Here is a 23,935-nt window from a genome sequence, read left to right on the forward strand (position 1 = left end):
AACAAGAGTCAGCACCCTGGATACTGTGCTCCAACAAGAGTCAGCACCCTGGATACTGTGCTCCAACAAGAGTCAGCACCCTGGATCCTGTACCCCAACAAGAGTCAGCATCCCAGATCCTGTACCCCAACAAGAATCAGACCCAGTATACTATAACCCAACAAGAGTCAGCACCCAGGATACTGTACCACAGCCAGAGTCATTACCCAGGGTAAAAGCAAAATACTGCAGATGCTGGAAATCTGAAATAAAAACAGAAAATGCCGGAAAACCTCAGCATTTCTGGCAGCATCTGTGGACAGAGAAACAGAGTTAATGTTTAGACTCCATATGACTCTTCTCTTATCATTTCCCACGTAATGTAACCCAAGCAAGAGTCGGCACCTAAGATACTGTACCACAGCAAAAGTCAGGGGCCAGGATATATTCTCCAGCAAAAGTCATAGGGCCCAGGGATCTGCACCCCAGTGAGAGTCCATGTCTGGAAAGCTGTACCCCAAAGAGAATCAGAGTCATGTGAACTGTATCCCAATGTGAGTAAGCATCTGGGGAACTGTACCCCATGTGAGTCAATGAGTCAGCATCTGGAGAACTGTGCCTCAGTGAAACTCAGTGGAAACCAAATCCCAGCCAGGGTCAGAGTCCAGGATACTGTACTCCAGCAAGTCGATGCTCGGGAAACTGCACTGCAGTGAGAGCCTGTAACATCAGGAGAGATGTAGAGATCAATGCAAAAGAAATACCGGTAAAAATCCCCACCCACACTGTATTCTGACCTAAGCAGCTGGAGTCAGCACTCACCTATACACTCCCTACGCACATCCTGCTTGAAACCCATGTTACATTCACAGCGGTAACTTGATGGTGTTGGAATACAACGTCCATTCAGACACAGGTTGGTGAAGTGCTTACAAACATCGATTGTCTGATTCAGGGTGGCTGTACCTGGAAAAAGGTTAATAAAAAGATCAGGGGTATTGCTGCACCTTTCTATACCACAGGTTCAATGCTCCCTGGTGACTTGGTGATTGTGGAAATATTTACTATTCGCTTATAGACTAAAAACCCAAACTACTCATCTTTTCCACATATTTAAAACCTGTGGATTCTCTATTCCACACTGTTTTCCTTTGCTCGCGTAATTTACACATTTTTAAAATTCACCTGGATTAATATCCTGGAACTCCCTCCCTAACAGACTGCAGCTATTCAAGAAGGCAGCTCACCATCACCTTCTCAAGAGAAATTAGAGATAGGCAATAAATTCTGGCCTTGCCAGCAAAGCCCACACCCCATGAACCACCTCTTGTTATATCCATCGTTGCTTTGTATTTCCCTGTTAACTACTATCACCCAAATGATATTTCTATTTTATTTTCCAAATCTTCACCTTGAAACTGGAGTGTACCTTATCGATCTGTGTCACTGAGGACATCAAACTATTCCAGAGGAAAACAAACCCCCATCTACTACAAAGCATGCCAATAGTGTGAATTATACATTATAGAATGAATTAACACTTTCTTTCTTTGAGTTTGCCTAATGTGACCTTTCATATCTTAATTAATTTAACACTTACCAATGCCTGGTCCAGTTCCAGGTAGGCCTGAGAAACCTGTTCCAATCCCACCTGGTCCAATCCCACTAGGCCCAACCCCACTAGGCCCTACTCCAGCAGGGCCGACTCCAGCAGGGCCAATTCCGCCAGGCCCCACTCCACCAGGGCCAATTCCACCAGGGCCAAGGCCATTGGGTCCAAGTCCACCAGAAAATCCTGGAAATCCTATGCCAGGGTAACCTGGTCCAAAGGGAACACCCTCAATGCAGAGTCTGCGATATTCATCTGAAAAGCATATCATTGAGAACATCATGTGAGTTAGCGGATGGAGTAGAAGCAGAGTTTATGTGATGTGGGGAAGAACATATTGGGAATTAGGGAGCAGAGTACAAGCCCCCTTCCCCCCTTACCACAACACCCATGCCTGAATTCCCAAAGTGTGCTCTTAGTACTGGTGCAGGTATCTGTAAAATCTTCCCCTGGAAATGATGACTGAGGTAGCTGGGAACTGATTCTGTTGGGAGAATGGATTTTAGTTTAGTTTAGGCAGCTTTCTCCTCTGCTGGTTCAGCAGCAGTGCTAGAGCAGATGAATAGGGCAGGAATGTGGACCAGTGCCTATCATTCCAGGTCATCATATATTCTGGTTTTATGTCAACTTTTCTGCTGGGTGCCAGAAGGACCGGCCTGTCAATGGGCAGTGATATTTAAATGAGGCAATATGATGATTGATAATCCCACTGCTCATTTCCCATCCTTCTTACAGCAGAAAGACTGGATAGTAAGAATGCCAGGACTCAACAGGTATCTGGGAGAAGGAGGACCAAAGGAGCTTGGACACTGAGTCGAGGGAAGTGTTGGATGTGCATTTTATCAGAAACTGGAAAATTTGTTTTACTCTTTTACTTGACTGCCCTTTCAAACTGCTTAGAAATTTGTTCATGTTGGCCTATTGAGCATAGGGAATAGTCCTAAGCACCTAAATGGGAAGGCCCTGTGTGCATCTGATAATACATAGAATTACTTGAAATTAACAATACATAAATAGGCTATTCAGCCCAACTGATCAGTACAGACGTTTATGCTCCACGCAGCTTCTTCATCCCTCTTCATCAACCCTATCAACATAACCTTTTACTCCTTTTGCCCACATGTACTGATCCAGCTTCCCCTTAAATACATCTATGCTATTCACCTCAACTACTAGCAAGTTCCACATTCTGAGTGAAGAAGTTTCTCCTGAATTTCCTATTGGAACTATTTGTGGCTATTTTATATGATCCCTACTTTTACACACCTTGACAGGTGGAAACAACTTTTTTATACCTACCCGAATGAACCCCTTCATATCTTAAGACCTTTACTAGGTCATCCCTCAGGTCTTCTCTTTTCTAGAGCCCTAATCTGTTCAGTATTTCCTGATAAGTTTCATCTCTCAGTTCTGGCATCATCTTTGTAAATATTGGGTCTAGGCCTCATGTAAAATGAGACCAGCTAGTAGCAGATATTTGCTGGGCATCCCAAGGGAGCATGTCAGTGAAGAGATTTAAAAGTCCAATACTGGCCACATTTAGGGCAACCTAGTTTTCTACAGTGGGTGTCAAAACAGGCATTAGGCCCCATATTTACATATACAAAGGGCCGAGCACCCATTTTAGGTGTGGCTCTGGACACCTGTCTTTTTATCTATTCTAATATGTTGGATGATGCACTTTAAGTTCGTAAAGGGCATGTGCTTCCTGCCCACCATACTGGGGGTTTAGCCCAATTAGCACCCAAAAAACAGGCACAACCTCCAATGAATTTCTGGGCTCTGAATCCTGAAGAAGCAGCCATTCATCCTAACCCCACCTCCCCACCCACTCTCAGTGTCAGGCTCCCCAGGTAATGGTTTCTTTCACTTAAAAAAAAGTTGTTTTGATGAACTTTCTTTTTTATTCAAAATGATGTTTGATCCAATTGGCATTACTTGACAATAATTATTTGTTTTTGTTTTGAATGAAACAGAAGTTTGTGCCAATCCGGATGTTACCCACCCCAGAGACATTTCCAAAACCTATGGACCTATTATGCCCTCTATATATGAGCCAAATGCATAAAACTTGCATTAAATATATTCAGTAACCATCAGAATGCAAAATGTTCAGTATTCTTTCCCAGTGTAATGCCAATCACAAAGGTTTGCCCTTTAGAAAGGTCAAAGCATGACCCTTGCTCAGTAGTTTCTTGTGTACTTGGCTGGCTGTTTATACAAGGTTCACTTACCAGACCCCCTGACAGGACACATTTCTGGAGTATGTCCTGCTGACCAGCAACGCCCAGAGTCACAGCAGCACTGCATCTTAGTATAATGTCCGTGGAGATCTCCTGCACACCGACCGCTCAGCAGACTGGAAAAACAGGTACCAGATCGCTGGTCTGGAAAACAAAAAGGAAGTTCACAGGAGGTGTGCTTAGGCAGGGATAAACCATTCAGAAGTTTCCTTTCACTGATGGATTAACATAAAGCAATATACCTAGTCAGAGAGCAGATTGTTTAGAAAAATCACTAGACAGCGGCATTTTTCTCTCACATCAATTTCCTGAGATTTTTAAAGGAATTCTCGAGCTGGAATGTTTTTAAGTAAAGGAGTCTCCTGGTTTATTTTCCAACTTAATAAATAATTCTTCCCTCTTTAAATCTCTATTCACAGTGTACAGTTTCACCCCGTGTTCCAGTTCTTTGAACCTGATTATAGCACAAAAGAATGTCACAGATCCTACCTTCCAAAGGGTATTTCCAAGTCTCCTCAGGATCCCACTAGATTCAACATCTCCTCATTTTTAGTTGTTAGGGATCCTCTGCTCCCTCCTGCAAGTGACTTTTCTTTTTTTATTCATTTACAGGATGTGGGCATTGCTGGCTGGGCCAGCATTTATTGCCCATCCCTAATTTCCTTTGACAAGGCTGTGGTGAGCTGCTTTCTTGAACCACTGCAGTCCCTGTGGTTTGGGTGCACCCACAGTGCTGTTAGGGAGGGAGTTCCAGGATTCTGACCCAGCAACTGTGAAGGAATGGCGATATATTTCCAAGCCAGGATGGTGAGTGGCTTGGAGGGGAACTTCCAGGTGGTGGTATTTCCATGTGTCTGCTTGTGTCTTCCTTTGTCTTTCTAGATGGTAGAGGTTGTAGGTTTGGAAGGTACTGTCTAAGGAGCCTTGGTAAGTTGCTGCAGTGCATCTTGTAGATGGTATGTATACACTGCTGCCACTGTTCGTTGGTGGTGGACGGAGTGAATGTTTGTGGAAGGGGTGCCAATCAAGCGAGCTGCTTTGTCCTGGATGCTGTCAAGCTTCTTGAGTGTTGTTGGAACTGCACTCATCCAGGCAAGTGGAGAGTATTCCATCACATCCCTGACATGTGCCTTGTAGATGGTGGACAGGCTTTGGGGAGTCAGGAGGTGAATTACTCGTCGCAGGATTCCTAAGCTCTGACCTGTTCTTGTAGCCTCAGTATTTATATGGCTGGTCCATTTCAGTTTCTGGTCAATGGTAAGCCCCAGGATGTCTATAGTGGGGGATCCAGTGATGGTAATGTCATGGAATGCCAAAATTCTCTCTTGATGGAGACGGTCATTGCCTGGCGCTTGTGTGGCGCGAATGTTACTTGCCACTTGTCAGCCCAAGTCTGGATATTGTCCAGGTCTTCCTGCATTTGGACAGTATCTGAGGAGTTGCAAATGGTGATGAACATTGTGCAATCATCAGCAAACAGCCCCACTTCTGACCTTATGATGGAAGGAAGGTCATTGATGAAGTATCTGAAGTTGGTTGGACCAAGGACACTACCCTGAGGAATTCCTACAGTGATGTCCTGGAGCTGAGATGACTGACCATCAGCAACCACAATGATCTGCCTTTGTGCTAGGTATGACTCCAACCAGCAGAGAGTTTCCCCCCAATTTCCATTGACTCCAGTTTTACTAGGGCTCCTTGATGCCTCACTTGGTCAAATGCTGCCTTGATGTCAAGGGCTGTCACTCTCACCTCACCCCTGGAGTTCAGCTCTTTTATCCATGTTTGAACCGAGGCTGTAATGAGGTCAGAAGCTGAGTGACCCTGGCGGAACCCACACTTCATGTGTGATCGTTGACTGAGTGTTGGCAAGCTGATCAACCATGCAGGTTATACAATCAACCCTTTAATCAGACTTCACCCAACAGACACACTTGCTTGCTTCCAGCAGAGGGTCACTGGATGGTGATCTGGAATGAGAATCTTGCAGGATTTCTGCTCCCTGATCCAAGGGCCAATGTAACACCAGTACTGTCACCCACCAAGCATCCTCACACACAAATTGGCCCTGGTATCTTCATGGCTGTAAGTCTCAGTCACTGACTGAGTAAACACCAAGTGCTGGAAACATGGTTCTCTCATGTTTGTTTTACCTTTTGTTTTATGAACGCAAGAGACTGAGGATGCTTGAAATCTGAATTAAAACATAACACGATGGAAACACTCAGCAGGTCAGCTTGGTTCCTGACAATCTGAAATGTTAACTCTGTTTCTCTCTTCATAGATGCTGCCTGATCTGCTGAGTATTTCCAGTATTTCCTGTTTTTATTTATCTCCTTTCTTCCTGCCAGCAATGTTCTAGGTTTTTTTTCTAAATCCTTTTGAATGCTTTATATCCCTCGATAAGATGCCCCAGTTCCATAATTTCTCCACTCTGTACAGTTTGAGCTTCTCAAATCTTTCTTCCCAGCTCATTCCTATATACTGAACTCGCATCTTTAATTTATTTCAAAAGTATTTTTTCACCAACATAGCTCATTTCTCTGCCTGTTTAACTCAAAGGCCCATCCGCAAATCATCACACAATTCAATCCCTGGAAATCTCCCCATCATTCAGTGTGCAGAGGTCCTGAGTTCAATTGCATCTGACAAACAGCCCTTTATAAACTTGTCTTTGATTAATTTATTCCAGATGGGAAAACAGGAAAACACATCAAAATTTCTGCTCCACTATTTCACAGCTATGATTAACTTCTGCAATGTTCCCATAATTTTGTTGCACTTTCCTAGTTACCCTGAGAACTTCCAGGAATGTTTCAAACAATTCAATTCATTTTCTTGTGGCCTTTTGGGCCTCGACTATCTTCTAATTCATAAATTATTAAGTATGGAACTGTGCCACTTTGAATGCTCTCCAGCTAATAAACAAACAAGTTTGCACATTGAGAATTGGCAGGCCATTGCAGCATCCCCTTCCTGAGCAAAGGCACCAGTAGCAAGAAGCAGGCTCCATTATTTTCATTTTCTTCCAAATTAGTTGTGCCAAATCTTAAGCCTTGAGGTGCAACTGTACATGTATTCTTGTTATACAAATGAAACCGTCTGTACATGTTTGCACATAAATATGTCGATATGTATATAACTGTATACACATGGCTGTCCATGCACACCTGCAACTGCATATATGTATCTGCACACAACTATGACTTGATGTACATGCTTGTACACATGTAACTGTACATACATATATACATGTCTGCATGTATATGCGACCATATGTATATGTCTATGACCATATGTGACAGATATGAACACTCATGCAAGTATAACAGAGCTATAAGCATATGTAACTGTGTGTATATGGTCGTACAAAAATTCAGCTGTATGTACATGTCTATATACATACTTGTATACACATATGGCTCTAGTTACATGACAATACACAAGTGACTGTATATTTACTCCTTTTTATGTATGATACAGAATGCATATACAACTGCACATACAAACCAAAATGACCAACAATGAACCAACAGAAAAAACTAAAAACTAAAAGTGAGACTAAATAACGTTAGATGCACAATTGTAGGGAAATTTACTATTTATTACCCCAGGTCAGAAGGTAATGGTGAATGCATGCATGTAGAATTGTGCATTTGTCAAAATGTATGTATATACGCAAATGTAGCATAGCTATGGTAATGAATGAACATTGGAGAGTGACTCTTGAGTATAAATAAAATAGAATAAATGAATTCAGTTTATAAACAACATTCTAGGTTAATAATCACAGATTGATGTAGAGAACAGTAAATTAGACTATGACGACTTTTAAATGTTTTTATAGAGTTGGCCACGTTTAATCTGTACACCGACTGTGAATACATTTTTTTGTACAAAATAGTGTATTCTTGATAGTGAATCCCATCCCATAGTGCATACTCCACAGTGAACCCCTATTGATCATCCGAGTGTTTTTTTTTGGTCTATTTGCTTTCTTTGTTTGAGTAACACTTTAATCATTGTAACTAGGTAAATTGTGAACTTTTGAATAAAATATGTAAGTGGAAGGAGAAACGTGACGATCTGATATAATGTTAATAAAGTGAATGTGTCAATGTGACTTTTCCTTCTGATTTTCTCCTCCTACTGCTCCTTTCCATTCACTTGCAAAGATTTTTCATGATAGTTTTTTGTGGGACTGTTCCTAAATTCTACTTCAATCATCTTTTAATTCATCCTGGCTATTCCTCTTGGGCTTTTAAATTAGCTTTTAGGTTTTAAGTCATTTATCTGACATTTACATATTAAATGTCCTGGTACTGTTTGTGTACTCAAAGTAAACATGCATAAACTGCTCTCCTTCCTAAGGGGAGACAAGAGGGCGAATCATCTCCAACTTGAAAAATATCTCTGGAGAAATACTCAAGAAATTCTACACTGCGCACCACTTAATGATACTAAATAAACAAGCCCAAAAATCCTGCACATTAGCTGGATGGGCTGCAAGTGCATTGGGTGGAGTTTCCTTCCTCTGCTGTGCCCCGCTGTTCGCTCATTCCCAAATCCTCATGGTGGAATTATTCAAATATTTCTGATGTGAGCCCACAGAATCAGATCCTGCCGCTCTGAAAGTGGGCATTGGAGGCCCAAAATCGGCTGAAGATAATAAGAGAAAACATTGTTTTCTCTCTAGAGTCAAATCTGAAACCAGAGGAATAATTATTAAGAACTCGCTGACTCTGTAGAACATGGGCATGAAATCCTGTTTTTACACTTGGTTGAACCCACTGACAGATGGACCAGGGAAAGCTTACTGAACTTCATATGTACTCAGCGAGAACACAAATTAGAAGCCCAAGGGCATACAGAACATAGAAGTTCATTGCTCTCTGTAAAGAAAAAAATGTATTTATTTAACACCTTTCAGATCCTCAGGATGTTCTAAAGGGCTTCACAGCCAATGAAGTACTTTTGAAAAACTGTCGCAGTTGTAATGTAATTTGCTTTAGTGACGTTAGTTGAGGGATAAATATTGACCAGGAAGTCGGGAAATTTCCCCCTACACATTTTCAATGGCATCTTTTACGTCCACCAGAGTGCAGGCAGGGCCTCAGCTCAATGTCACATTCAAAAAGCAGCAACTCACAACAGTGCAGCACTCCCTTAACACTGCATAGGACTTTGAGCTTAATTTTTGAGCTGAAGTCTCTGGGGTAGGGCTTGAACCTACAACTGTCTGGTTTAGGGATGAGAGCAATACCAGCTGAACTGGGGCTGACACTTTAATGTTGCAGAGGAAATCTGTTATACCTGACAAGGCCTCAGTTACCCAGCCTATTGAGAACAGAATGTTTATCATCTGGCATCAGCTGCAGCCTTTTTTACAGATGTAAATTCACACACAACAGCAGAAATGGCAAACTAGCAAATACCAGTCCAGCTTTTAGCCTTGGAGAGATAGTAATTATTTTGCTATTGTGGCTGATTACAAATATGACACATCCTTCACATTGATTTACTGAGCTGGGGAGTTGGTCACAAGAGGAATAAGTTTGGTAGATGTTAAAGTTATATTCGAATGGACCCTTGTTTCATTTGGGCTCACATATCAAGGACAGTAGTGGTGGTGGAACATGATCTGGACAGGAATCAGCAACTTCAGAGGAAGAGGATAGAAAATCAGTAAAGAGAAAAATACGTTTTTTTCCCTTTACAGAGAGCAATGAACCTCCACATTCTGTGCACCCTTCGGCTTCTAATCTGTGTTCTTACAAAGCACTTAGAGAATTCTGTAAGCTTTTTCTGGCCCATATGTCAGTGGGTTTAACCAAGTGTAAAAACAAGTTTTCATGCCCATGTTTTCAGCAGAGACTTGGATTGAACCTGGCATCTTCTGATCCATATGACTTAGTGTTCTACCTGGAACTGAAGTCTTTCCACTAAGCTACAGAGAACCATTCAGACTGATGTTCTGATGGGTTGGGTGCCACAAGCTAGACAAGCTTACCAGTGATCAGGAGGTTTTGTTTTTTGCTAGTTGAACTCAAGCAGTACCTCCACAAACATTTGGGGGTCATCATGCCTTTAATCTGCCAAACTGCCTCTCAAAGTCTCTGGATTTGGATAAGTGAATATAGCTATCGAGAGTGAATGTAGGCACTGCATCAAGCAAAAATAAAATTATTATTGGGTATATTTTACTGAATAGCTGTTTGGAATGCCTTAAAAGTGACATAAAGTCAATCAAAATAAAATCTGCATAGGGGTATATTTACCATGGATGGATTTGGGTGATTTAATCATTGATTATGAGCAATGCTCAATGATCTCATCAATGAACATGGACAAGAAGCTGCTGCCCTTCATTATGGAGAGAACAGGAAAACTCCCGAAATCTCCAAACACAAACAACTGGTTTTCTTGCCACAGAAACATCTCTTCGTGACTTATGTTGAACTATGTGGATATAGGGTGGACCTCACATTCAAAAAATCCCTTGGAATTGATGTGAATTTATCAAAAATGCTCGGTTAATTCAGTTTTTCAAAACATTCTCTAAGAGGTCAGAGAAGCAGTGTTGCCCCAGACAGTACATTTAGCTGTACTCACTATAAGGAAGAAAGCAGGTGGTCCCAAGCTGCATCTGCATAGACAATCAAATCTCCTGAATTCGAGATGTCACTGTTCATTGACTACATTTATAATGGCTGCGAAGCAGCTGATATAAAGAGCATGATCAAAGGTAACTTGGTAAATTGGATCCAGAATTGGCTGAGTGGCAGGAAGCAGAGGGTGATGGTCAAAGGATGTTTTTGTGACTGGTTGCCTGTGTCCAGTGGGGTTCCACAGGGATTGGTATTGGGTCCCTTGCTGTTTGTGGTATATATAAATGATTTAGACTTGAATGTAGGAGGGTTGATCGCAGATGACACGAAAATTGGTGGGGTGGGAAATAGTGAGGATAGCCTTAGATTACATGAGTATATAGGTGGGCTGGTCAGATGGGGCTGATCAGTGGCAAATAGAATTTAATCCAGATAAGTGTGAAGTGATGCACTTGTGTAGGTACGGGAATACACGATGAATAGTAGGACCCTGAGAAGTACCGAGGGTCAGAGGGACCTTGATGTGCATGTCTGCTGGTCCCTTAAAATAATGGGACAGTTAGATAAGGTGGTTAAGAAGGCATATGGTATACTTGCCTTTATTAGCCGAGGCATAGAATATAAGAGCAGGGAGGTTTTGCTGGAACTATATAATATGCTGCTTAGGTCACAGCTAGAGTATTGCGTGCAAATCTGGAATTCGCAATATAGGAAGGATGTGATTGCACTAGAGAGGGTGCAAAGGAGATTTACCAGGATGTTGCCTGGGCTGGAGAGTTTTAGTAATGAGGAGAGATTGGATAGGCTGGGGTTATTTTCCTGGAGCAGAGGAGATTGAGGGCGGACATGATTGAGGTGTATAAAATTAGGAGGGGCATAGATAGGGTAGACAGCAAGGAACTTTTCCCCTTACTGGAGGGATCAATAACCAGGGGGCATAGATTTAAGGTAAGGGGCAGGAGGTTTAGAGGGGCTGTGAGGAAAAAACTTTTCACCCAGAGGGTGATGGGAATTTGGAACTCACTGCCTGAAAGGGTGGTAGAGGCAGAAATCCTCATAACATTTAAGAAGTATTTGAATGTGCACTTGCGATGCCATGGCATACAATGCTATGGGCCTAGTGCTGGAAAATGGGATTAGAATAGTTAGGTACTTGTTTGACTGGCAGACTCGATGGACCAAAGGGCCTTTTTCCATGCTGTAGACCTCTATGAATCTATGAGCTCCATCTAACAGAGGGTAGTGATTGCTCCATATAAGCCCTGTCTACACAGTGGTAGCTCAGTATCAGCCCTGTCTAAACAAAGGACAGTGATAGCTTAGTATCAGCCCTGTCTACACAGTGATAGCTCTGTATCAGCCCTCTCTAAACAAAGGATAGTGATAGCTCAGAATCAGATTTGTCTACACAATGATAGTTCAGTATCAGTCTGTCTACACAGTGAAAGCTCAGTGTTGCCCTGTCTACACAGAGAACAGTGTTAGCTCAGTAAGAGCTCCATCTATACTGAGGACAGTGATAGCTCAGTATCAGCTCCATCTATACAGAGGACTCTCAGCAGGATATTTAAATTGAGCGGTATCAGAGTCAAGCTTGATGCTATCTTCACCAGAGACATTTTCTAGCTGCCACCACAATTTGGGTTGGAATGGTGGATGAGGGCTATTGTGAATTGTTGTCATCCTCTCAATGAGGAATGAACGAGATATTGGAAGTTTCTTCATTCTAAACAATATCCCTTCTGTTATTCGGTGTGTGTGTGGGGGGCGGAGAGATAGAGAGACAGAGAGGTGGAGGTGGGGGGTGTGGTTGTAGGGACAAACAAGCAGTGATAGAAGCAGATCATCAAAAGATGTCAACGACAATAGTACAATAGAACACATAGGTGTTAAAGTTAAAGTTGGTGATATTATCTAAACGAATGTTCTAATTAAGAATGGATGGTAGGGCACTCAAGGTATAGCTCTAGTGGGGTTTTTTTTATAATGGAAATAGGTGGGAAAAGGAAAATCTTTATAATTTATTGGAAAAAAAAAAGGAAGGAGGAAACAGAAAGGGGGTGGGGATGGGGGAGGGAGCTCACGACCTAAAGTTGTTGAATTCAATATTCAGTCCGGAAGGCTGTAAAGTCCCTAGTCGGAAGATGAGGTGTTGTTCCTCCAGTTTGCGTTGGGCTTCACTGGAACAATGCAGCAAGCCAAGGACAGACATGTGGGCAAGAGAGCAGGGTGGAGTGTTAAAATGGCAAGTGACAGGGAGGTTTGGGTCATTCTTGCGGACAGACCGCAGGTGTTCTGCAAAGCGGTCGCCCAGTTTACGTTTGGTCTCTCCAATGTAGAGGAGACCACACTGGGAGCAACGAATGCAGTAGACTAAGTTGGGGGAAATGCAAGTGAAATGCTGCTTCACTTGAAAGGAGTGTTTGGGTCCTTGGACGGTGAGGAGAGAGGAAGTGAAGGGGCAGGTGTTGCATCTTTTGCGTGGGCATGGGGTTGTGCCATAGGAGGGGGTTGAGGAGTAGGGGGTGATGGAGGAGTGGACCAGGGTGTCCCGGAGCGAGCGATCCCTACGGAATGCCGATAAGGGGGGTGAAGGGAAGATGTGTTTGGTGGTGGCATCATGCTGGAGTTGGCGGAAATGGCGGAGGATGATCCTTTGAATGCGGAGGCTGGTGGGGTGATAAGTGAGGACAAGGGGGACCCTATCATGTTTCTGGGAGGGAGGAGAAGGCGTGAGGGCGGATGCGCGGGAGATGGGCCGGACACGGTTGAGGGCCCTGTCAACGACCGTGGGTGGAAAACCTCGGTTAAGGACTGAATATTGAATTCAACAACTTTAGGTCGTGAGCTCCCTCCCCCATCCCCACCCCCTTTCTGTTTCCTCCTTCCTTTTTTTTTCCAATAAATTATAAAGATTTTCCTTTTCCCACCTATTTCCATTATAAAAAAAACCCCACTAGAGCTATACCTCGAGTGCCCTACCATCCATTCTTAATTAGCACATTCGTTTAGATAATATCACCAACTTTAACTTTAACACCTATGTGTTCTATTGTACTATTGTCGTTGACATCTTTTGATGATCTGCTTCTATCACTGCTTGTTTGTCCCTACAACCACACCACCCCCCTCCACCTCTCTGTCTCTCTATCTCTCCACCCCCCACACACACACCTTAAACCAGCTTATATTTCAGCTCTTTCCTGGACTCGAACTCAAGTTCTGTCGAAGGGTCATAAGGACTCGAAACGTCAACTCTTTTCTTCTCCGCCGATGCTGCCAGACCTGCTGAGTTTTTCCAGGTAATTCTGTTTTTGTTTTGGATTTCCAGCATCCGCAGTTTTTTTGTTTTTATCCCTTCTGTTGTTGTTTATTTCTCATTGTGAGAAGTGACACCAGATTCAATAAAAGCTCAGCTTTATTGTACGAGGGCTTCATTCATGTTCACATTTGTTACTCATGCTCAGGATGATGAATTCCCAATATATAGAGAGATGTGATGATGAGTGATTGACAAATCTCTCCACCCCAGCTCCTAAATATTCTTCTGGTTATATTTCTGGTTTGCAGCATCTGCACTATTTTGCCTTTGTTCAAAAAATATCCTCTTGGACTGAGACATCTGGTAACAAGTAATTGTTACAGCTCCTGAAGCATTTAAAAAAAAAAGATTTTGTTTCGTTTCATGAACTCTGTGGTATTGCACATTTAAGTTGACATAAGAATCTCCAAGGGTTCTGAGGATATTGTTTGCTGATGGATTACAGACACACACACTGTTAGTTTATGGGAACAGCAGAGGTACTGATGTGTGTAATTTTTGATAGGCTGGCTCAGATGAAAGTACTGACACCCCATCTTGAACAAAGAATGAAGCTCAGAGTGAAACTTCACATGGCATTTTGACTCTAGACAAACTGCGTTTGATGTTGTGCAGCCCATAGTCATGGCCAAGCTGCTCAGGACATTCATTCTTTTGCTGGACAAGTTCTTGCTTTGTCTTTTAAGGCTCTAGCACTTGGAATCCTGAACCTGCTCCAAGCTTAGAGAAATCAGCTGGGGTTTCCCTTCATCATTGTCTAGGGACTTGCATTCACACAAATCAGATGCGTGTGGATACCAATTCAGGACAGGACCAGGTTTGGCTGTGACTCCCAAAGTAACCAGCAGTAACTGTCCAATCTCCTAGGTCAAGACCAGCTACTAAAGCTTATGCTGGCATGAGCATTAAGCAAGCGGTGTGAGTCAGTGACTTGGGAACTGCCCCTCCAACAAGAGGCCATATCTAGGACCCTATAGCCCAGCAAGGGAATGTATCCAGGGTCCTGCACCCCAGCAAGAGTCTATATCCAGGGCCCTGCATCCCAGCAAGAGGCCATAGACAAGGTCCTGTACTCCAGCAAGAGGCCTTATTCAGGGCCCTATATCCCAGCAAGAAGCCATATCCAAGGTCCTGAACCCCAGCAATAGGCCTTACCAGGAAACTGCACCTCCGCATTCGTCCATATCCAGGTAACTGTACTCCAGTAAGAGGCCATATCCAAGATCCTGTACCTCAGCATTTGGCCATATCCAGGGCCCTGTACACCAGTAAGAGGTCATATCCAGGGTCGTGTACCTCAGCAAGGGGCCATATCCAAGGCCCTGTACCCCAGCAAGAGTCCATATCCAGAGTCGTGTACACCAGCAAGGGGCTATATCCAGGGCCCTGTACCCCGCAAGAGGCCATATCCAGGATCCTGTACCTCAGCATTCAGCCATATTCAGGGCCCTGTACCCCAACAGAAGTCCATATCCAGGGTTTTGTGCACTAGCGACATGAGCGGCCTGGGATTGTGGGGCATGTGGGCCTCTCAGCAGCTTTCACAGCGAACTTTCAGTACTGCAGTCTGCAGGTGAGTGGATAATAGGGTTCTTGAGAAGCAGAAGATGTCCCAGGTGGACAATGGGATGCCGGTCCACTTAAATGGCGGTGTGATGGATGCTGTGCTCTGCAGGCTAACCATTAGGCCTCACTGTTACGGGTACAGCCTATGTTGTGTACAAACTCTTCAAAATTGCCCTGCCCAAGAAGTAGCAGCATCAGCTCTTGGACATCCCTAACTCTTTGTTTTATTCCACAACCCTGTCCAACGGTTAAACTGTAAATTATCAGGAACCTGACCTTTCAAATGATGGCTCACAGTTATGGGAACAGTCATTTATTTGATGATAAGGCTTACATAACTAAAGTAAAATGACTTATCACATGAAAAAAAGTAAGGGGCCATATCCAGGGTCCTGAACCCCAGCATTCGGCCATATCCAGGGCCCTGTACCCCAACAAGAGGCAACATCCAGGGCCCTATACCCAGCAAGGAACCATATCCAGGGCCCTGTACCCCAGCAAGAGGCCATATCCAGGGCCCTGTACCCCAGCAAGAGGCCATATCCAGGATCCTGTGCCCCAGCAAGAGACCATGCCCAGGAAAATGTACTCCAGCAAGAGGCCCTTTCCAGGGACCCACACCCCAGCAAGAGACCATATCCAGGGAGCCGTACATGAGCTAAACCAATGCCTATGGAACCATACCCCAGCAACAGTCAGTGCCCAGGGAACAGTACCCCAGTGAGAGATAGTGTCTTCTGATGAGGGGAGAGAAAGTACATGTGTAATAATATTTAACATCAAAATATCAACAATCACTCCAACAGGATCTCCTCAATGCTGGAATCCATAGGCTTTTAAATTTGTCATCACAAGCTCCTATTTCCTGATCAACATCGTCTCCTCCCCCATTCTTGATGTGGCACTGTCCTGGGGGCAAGGCGGCAGGGTCAGTTGGATAATCAGCTCTGTACATAAACTGAGTCTTTGATTTGGAATTTGACTTTTGTAAAGTGTAACAAAGAGTGGTCTGTGTGGTGGAAAAGGAATGAGTTATTACAGTCCCTAACCACTCACATCACTGGTACCTTTTCAAAGCCAGGCTCAGCTCCAAACTCCCATTCCAACACTCGCAGAAATATTTGGAACAAAAGCCTTATCCAAACTCAAACCTGTAAAGAATTTGGATTTTGGCTTACTTTGAAATAATCATGTTGGAAAGTTTCGACTCTTTCATTGGCACAGTGTGTTTCCTGAGGAGTGTTAGCAACTACAGGCTCAATCACCAGGTTTAAAAAGAGAACATACGTTGAGTCAAAGTCTTTAAACAATGCAGAACACTGAAACCCTGGAGTTAGAAATGACTGAGTCAAAGGGTTCACTTTTGGTAAGTTAACACTTGCAGTTTAAGCAGGAATGGAGAATGTACAAATATTTGAGCACAGGGGCCAATGACTGGTTCCCTACGGTGATCGGTTCCTCACAGTATTGGCTCCTAACAGTGTTTAGTCCCGACAGGGATGGTTTCCAAAAGTCATTGGCTTCCTACAGTGATTGGCTACTTATTGTGATTGGTTCTCTACACTGATTGGCTCCCTATAGTGATTTATTTCCTACAATGACTTACTCTCTACCATGATGGGCTCGCTACAATTACTGGCTCCTTTTTTTATTGAAAGATCTGTCAGACTTACCAATACACCTGGAGCCGTCCAGGCTCGTGACGAACTCGCGTGGACAGGTGCAGATGTAGCTACCAATTGTATTTGAACATTCACCCCCATCACAGACTCCAGAAATGGTGCTGCATTCATCAATATCTGGAAGGTGAAAGACAGAAAAATCAAAATATGGAAGAAGAACTGGAAAATTGTTGACTAAAGGTCAAGGGCATTGAACATTAATTTAAAGACCTTGAATGTCACTGAACCATTTCAAACTGTACCAGCATGTCAAACTGCTTGGTATTTTGTTAAAGAAACTCTACAAAAATATAGAAATTCTGGGTGTTGGTGCACTGCGGGTCAGTGGGGTGAAAGTTCAAACCTGTCATTCCACACCAAGAGAAGCCAGAACTTCAACTGTAACATCAAGGAGGTGACAGTGATGTGGCCAATTCTCCATGGACTAGTTGGTGTGCCTCCTAGTGATCTACTTGTATTCTGTCAGGACAGCATCAGGTCATCAACAAATGATCAATGAAACACCCTTACTTCAGAGTAACACTTGCACAACAGTAGGAATCAATTTTTGCTTCTGTTGATTGTAATTGTCACAGACAGATACACCCTTACTTTTTTTCATTCGCACGTAAACATCACACACACACACACATTTATCCATGTCATCCACTCTCCCAGTCACATGTTCATCCTCATCCCCTTATTCTCACCCTCGCACCATCATCAAACACAAACCACATTCAATCCCACTCTCACAGTCACATACTCTTATCATTCACTCAATTTGCGCTCACCCACTTTATTAAAAATAGAATAAAACAATATAATACAATGTTACAAAATACCCATTTACCCGATAAGCAATGTTCAAGGCAACAAGGCTGTACTGTAATGTTGGGAGGAAGATAATTTTGAAAAAGATCCTCAAACTTAACATGAATTGTGCTGGTCAACATGGTTTATGAAGTATTCAAAGGCACAAGTGGTTAAATGAATACTGGACTTACAGGCCAACCATGAGCAGGTGAAGAGGGGAAATTGAGGACTGGGAAATAAGGATGGGAAAGAGGGAATACCAAATATGGGTCAGGAATTTGCAGGAGGGAAACCAAGGATGGGAGGAACTTTGATTACCAGTAATGAATTGTAACTCACTGAAATTGCAGATTAATAATAATATTAGTAACACTCAGTTGCCCTTCATAACTAACAGTAATGGCAATAACTCACTGATATTCTATAACTGGTAGTATTAGGTGTAATGCCCTGATATCCTATCTTTAGTTAGTATGTAATCCTACACCCCACCGATATATGTACACTGTAACTACAACCAGAATCCCTTTGCACTGCACAGATGCAATGCTATTTCTCATTGGATTTGGGTTGTATATAAAAATGACAACTCTGAGCTGGGAGCCTCAGTCAGCGTCAATCTGTACTTGGGACTGAATTTTTGCTTCTGGGTTGGGAGCGCAAAGTCAGGGCATTTCCCAGCTCCACAAACCTGACCTGGGAAAAAGTGCCCCAGAAGTTGATATTTTCATTCCTTGGTAGCAAAGTCCTCTGGGATTTGGGCAAGAATAAGTGCAGAGGCTGCTGGTGCGGAGGTGGGCTGGGCGCAAGGCCTGCCTCAATGCACAGCGCTTTGTCAAAGATTTGAAAAAGGGCATTAGAACAAAAAATGGCCCTCCATCCCTCATGCCCAAACACTCCCAATGCTCCATCCATGCTAACCCATGTCACCTCATGTCCCCTACCAAGTCCCTATGGCCCTCATACCTTCCATGCCAACATATGCCCCTCCACCCATCCCCATAATCCCACATACCCTCCATGCAAACCCTTCACCAGCAACCCCCAGCCCCTTCTAGCCCATGTGCCAATTTATGCCAACCCATGCCCCCCTCCATCACCCTTTGCTCTTACACCTACCATACTAGCTCACCCAGTATCTTCCATGAGTAGATCTCAGAAACCATGCTGAGATTAAATAAAACAAAGTTCTAAGTGTCCAGATTTAAAGGACAGGAATTTTGAATGCCTTGACAGCTTGGCAGTTCCTCTTGACACTTTTGACAGGTGCTTTTGACAGTTTGGACATTTTTGACAGTTCCTCTTGACAGTTCCTTTTCACAGCTCAATTGACAGTTCCAATGACTTCACATCCACTTTTAACAATCCCAAAGGGCACCTTACCTCTCAAAGGGCACCCTACCTCTCTCAAAGATGTCCTGGGACCCTATCCAAAGGGGTACCGTACCTCTCCAAAAGGGTACCCCAGCTCTACAAAGGACTCCTCAGGTTTAGATCTGTTTCTAACAGGTCTAATATCTGCACATGTCATGTTTCCCACTCCTGGCTAATGGAACTAGATAAAACAGCAGCTGACTCCGGGAAACGTGTATGCGCAAATCCCGACCCAGGTCCCTGTTCCTGCCCCTGCAAAAATGGCTGGGTTTGGGGATGCAACTTCCATATTTCAGCCTCTTCTGCCATTATCGCAATGACAGAGAAGCTCTCTGTTGTGAAAATTCAGGGCTTGGACTTTGAATGTCAAAACCAGCAAGCACATACTGAACTGAAACAAGAGTTCACACAAAGGGTAGCAGATTCAGTATCTGGGGCACCTTACACGGGCCCCAAAATCCTAAGCTCAGCTCAGCACCAACATTTCTTAACCGCTGCCTGGACTCAGACTCAACAAAGGAGTGTGTTTATGAACTGATTAGAAAAAGCTATTTGGCCCCTGGTGCCTGTGATGGCAATGGTGCTCTCTCCTATAACTCCATTCTCCAGTTCAAATATTTATCCCATTCCGTATCGAATTACACCCTAGCTCCTGCCATTCGTGAAGAATCCCATGGACAAATAGCCTCAGTTCAAAAGCCTTCCTTATTTCTTCCCTCTCGGTTCTTCCAGTGAAAATCTTCATTTTCTGTCCTCATGTTCCTGATTCACCCAGCAGTCAAAACAATCTTTCACCATTTACCCACAGCAATGTCCACAAATTTCTTATATTCTCTCACTCCTACGTTGGCTATTCCTTTCTCAGCATTGCTCCCACTCCCCATGTTTCTGCTGTTTCCCCCAACTTCACTGGAAATGCTGGGACTCACACTCACCCTATTCCCCTCAGCCCATAACCCCAAACTCCCTCATCCTCCATTCCCATATCTCCCCAATAGCCCCAAACTACATTCTACACTCTCTTCCACTGTTCTCCACTTATTCTTTATCCTCCTGATGATCATTATTCCACCTAATGCTCTTCAGAGCGTGATACAGGACAGTATTTAATGGTGGAGATGATGGGAGTCTCGCCTAGCAGCTGGAGAGCCGGCGAGAGCCCTGTGTTGCCTCCTTTTGGGAAGGCCAGCTGAATTACGTGCCAATCGGGCACTTAACTGGGCAGCAGTGGGGCTTTCCCAGGATCAAGGACCCCAGGGGCAGAAATCTTGCTCCCCGAGAGTTATCGGCCAAGCAGCTGTGGGTTGTCGGCCAAGCAGCTTCCAGCAACACGCACACCCAAGGTGCAGGATCACCAAGGGGCCCAGGCAACAGGTGAGTGATTGTGGGATGGGATTGCGAGATGGGGTTTGCGGGATGGGAGGTTGGCAGCAAAAGCAGGGGGATGGCTCGCAGTGGCCTCCACCCCTTTCCCAAAGGCCAGGTCCCTCAATCAGGCACTCAGTGCTTTTGAATAAGGGGCCCCTCCCCTGGAAGTCTGTATGCAACCCAATTAGAGTGTGCTTTCTCAGGCTTTCCACATGGCGGGTCCTCCACCTGAGGCAGCGGGATAAGGCCCTTAAGTGGGCATTAATTGCTCAAGGACCTCACTTGGTGGAAGGGTGGGAAAATCATCCAAGAACCTTCTCACCTTGGGCTTAATCAGGACAGAGGCAGAAGCACATCGGGATCCCACCTGCCATCCTCCTGTCCGATTATATGGCCCCCCCCCCCCCCCACCCCTGCCAACAAACTCACCTCAGGGCTGGACATTAAATTCCTCCCAAAGTGTCACTTCATCATCCATTTAATCTTGAACTGAAGCAATGAGCAGAGAACACAAGGCATAGAAGGGAATGCCAATCTGCGTTCTGGTTTCTATATAAACACAAGTTACTCCAATTCACTGTTGAACACTTTAAGACCGAAGGTATTTTCAAGGTGACGATGAACAGCCAAAGGAGGTCACACCAGCCCAGTTACAAAAATATGCCTTTGTGCTCACCCGTGCATGCCCTCGCGCCTGTATCTGCAAAAAGAGGTGAACAGGCGATGTTTTGCAGATGATCCATGCATGCAGAGACTCCTGTTCCATGAGAGTGCTGGGAGAGCAAGTCTAGCAGCATCAAAACATGCAAATTCTTGATTGACTATAGTGCTGGATATTTCCTTGAAAGATCCTACTTTCAATGTTTGCTGGTAATTTCCTGCTCTCGAGTTACTGTTGTGTCCATGATGCAGTGTGAGAGCCTCTTTCTGCCAGGGCCACAAATTGAACATGGAACAAGTAAATTCCACATCGTTAACCAAAATTTTCAGGCCTCCCAAAAATGCAAACACCAGCCTCCTACCCACTGGTGCCTCAGTGAGACCAATAGGGCTGGCAGCAAGTTGGTAAAGAGAATCTCAAAATAGGGTTTGGAGTCTCTGCTCAAGTGTCACTCTCTGGAGTTTCAGCTGCAATATGAAAACAGCTTAACGTAAAAGGTAATGAAATATAAAAAGGTAGAGTAGATTTCTTATGTCCTTATAGATAGATTTTTGAAATATCGGGGAGTTAAGGATTATGAGGAGCTGGCACAAAAGAAGAGTTGAGGCCTGGAGCGGATCAGCCGTGATCTTATTGAATGGCGGGGCAGGCTCGAGGGGCCGAATGGCCTGCTCCTGCTCTTATTTCTTATATTCTTATAGATATTTATGGGCAGAGGACACGATTAGACCATTTAGCCCATTGAGCCTTTTGCACTGTTATATCTTGGCTGTTCTTACTTCAAGTGCACTTACCTTCGTTTGTTTCATATCCCTTGGAACCTTACTGAGCAAAAATTTAACAATTTCAGTCTTGAAAATTTGAATTGACCCAGTATCCGCAGTACTGCCTAGATTTCCACCATCCCCTGTGTGAGGAAGTGCTTCCTCACTTCAGTCCTAATGGTCTTGCTCTAATTTTAAGATTATGCCTCCTTATTCTGGGTTGCTTACCACAGAAAATTGTTCCTTTGGCTGGGATTTTCTGGCCCTGCCTGCAGCCGGGACCTTCCGGTCCCTCCAACAGTCAACGGGCTTTTGGTTGGCCTGTTACAAACTCCGCGGCAGATCCCAGCATGATGTGGTCGGAAAATCCCGATCTTTGCATCCGCAGTATCAAATCCTTTTATAATTTTGAGCACCTTGACTTAATCACAGCTCAATCATCTAAACTGAAAGGAATACAAGCCAAGATTATGCAATCATAAATTTAACCGCTTTAAGTCCTGGTATCATTCTGGTGAATCTGCTAAGTACCTCTAACGCAAGTTTTTGTGCTCAAGACTGAACACAGTATTCCAGATGAAATCTGTATGAGCTTTGTATTTTGTTTTACAATCAAGTTGACTGCTGAGAAAAACTGAGCTTTCCCATGAAAATGTTTCACCCTCCAGAAAGGCTTTGTCTTAAAGGCATGTGCTGGGTTTGTGATGATGCAATGATCCCAGCAGTGTTCTTCATGCCTGCAGTGTTTGGGCATGTGCATATGTTTTAAATATCACTCAAAGCTCAAGAGAGCAGATGTCAATCACCCAACTCCAATTCTAAATGATGGACATTTGATATAATTTGTAGAATTATACGAGTATTCCCTAAAGTGACTGTGCTTTTAATCACCACGGCAAACTTTCACAAACAAACGTTTTTAATCAGAGCTTTCAAAATATCCCGTTCCTAGCAGCCTGGCATGCCTGATACATTTGTTCTTGCTGTTGACGTAATTTTTGGCCAAATGCCAAAAAAAATGTACTTTTTTTCCCCCTGATCATTTAGCTAAATTGGAACTGATTCCAATCATCTCTTTGCTCCTTTGCCAGAGCCTGGTCCACACAGATATCATCTCCGGTCAAAGCCAATACAAACATCATCACATTCCACGTATTGTCCACTTAAGGGACTGACTGTGTGTGTGTCCCCATTTCTCTTCACACCCCCTCCTGCCCACAATGACCCCTCAGTCTTTAAAGCTGCTGGAGACTCTCAGCATTTTGGCTCCTCTTGAACCATTTGTTGCTGTTACAATTTCTCGTCCAGACTCTTATTTTCACATGTTAATCTGCTATTCATTGTTTGCCTAAGTGGTCCCATTCAATAATTCATTGCTCAGCATGCACTAATCTTACCATGATGAGCTAAATTGGGATTCCTACATGCAACTTCTTCAAATATGCTAGGTGTGACAACGAGGGACACTCAAAATATAGTCCTTTAACCTAAATTTTCAGGAACCTCACTAGCAATCAGATAGACAGTTCCCCTCTCCCACCACTATTTGGCTCACCAATTATCAAGGTAATTCTTAGCTACTGTCATGGAAACCAAACCAAATGATAAGAGAGAACAAATTTAGATGTCTATGTGCTTGTGTGTGTATATATATTATATATATAAGACTTAAGTATTTTTGGTGGTGTTTCATGAGGGAGGATTGTTGGCTAGGACATCAGAAGAACTCCATACTCTTCTTCAAATGGTGCCAGAGAATGTTCTACACCCATCCAAACAGACAGACATGGTCTGGATTAGCTGGTCAAGATTTAATGGAGACTTAAGCCCACTATCTTCTGACTCAGTGTGAACATGCTATTAATTGAACCAAATGCACATGTAAGAATGGGCCACACATTACTGTGGATAAAACTGCTCTGGAAACAGCTGAGATTACAAAAGGAGACTGGGTATTCAGTTGT

At 43.7% G+C, this 23,935-nt stretch overlaps 1 protein-coding gene across 1 annotated transcript in view; it reads right to left on the reverse strand.

The window, feature by feature from the left end:
• Positions 1 to 23,935, reverse strand: part of fbn2b (fibrillin 2b) — a 207,746-nt gene that overhangs the window by 121,072 nt on the left and 62,739 nt on the right. The window contains exons 8-11 of the mRNA XM_041205515.1: positions 17,001 to 17,126; positions 3,823 to 3,975; positions 1,580 to 1,843; positions 802 to 945 (exon numbers count right to left, since the gene is read on the reverse strand). Of these exons, the coding sequence (XP_041061449.1) occupies positions 802 to 945; positions 1,580 to 1,843; positions 3,823 to 3,975; positions 17,001 to 17,126 (687 nt within the window). The remainder of the gene's footprint in view (positions 1 to 801; positions 946 to 1,579; positions 1,844 to 3,822; positions 3,976 to 17,000; positions 17,127 to 23,935) is intronic.

This window comes from Carcharodon carcharias, chromosome 14, assembly GCF_017639515.1.
Source record: "Carcharodon carcharias isolate sCarCar2 chromosome 14, sCarCar2.pri, whole genome shotgun sequence".
NCBI classification, from domain to species: Eukaryota; Metazoa; Chordata; class Chondrichthyes; order Lamniformes; family Lamnidae; genus Carcharodon; species Carcharodon carcharias.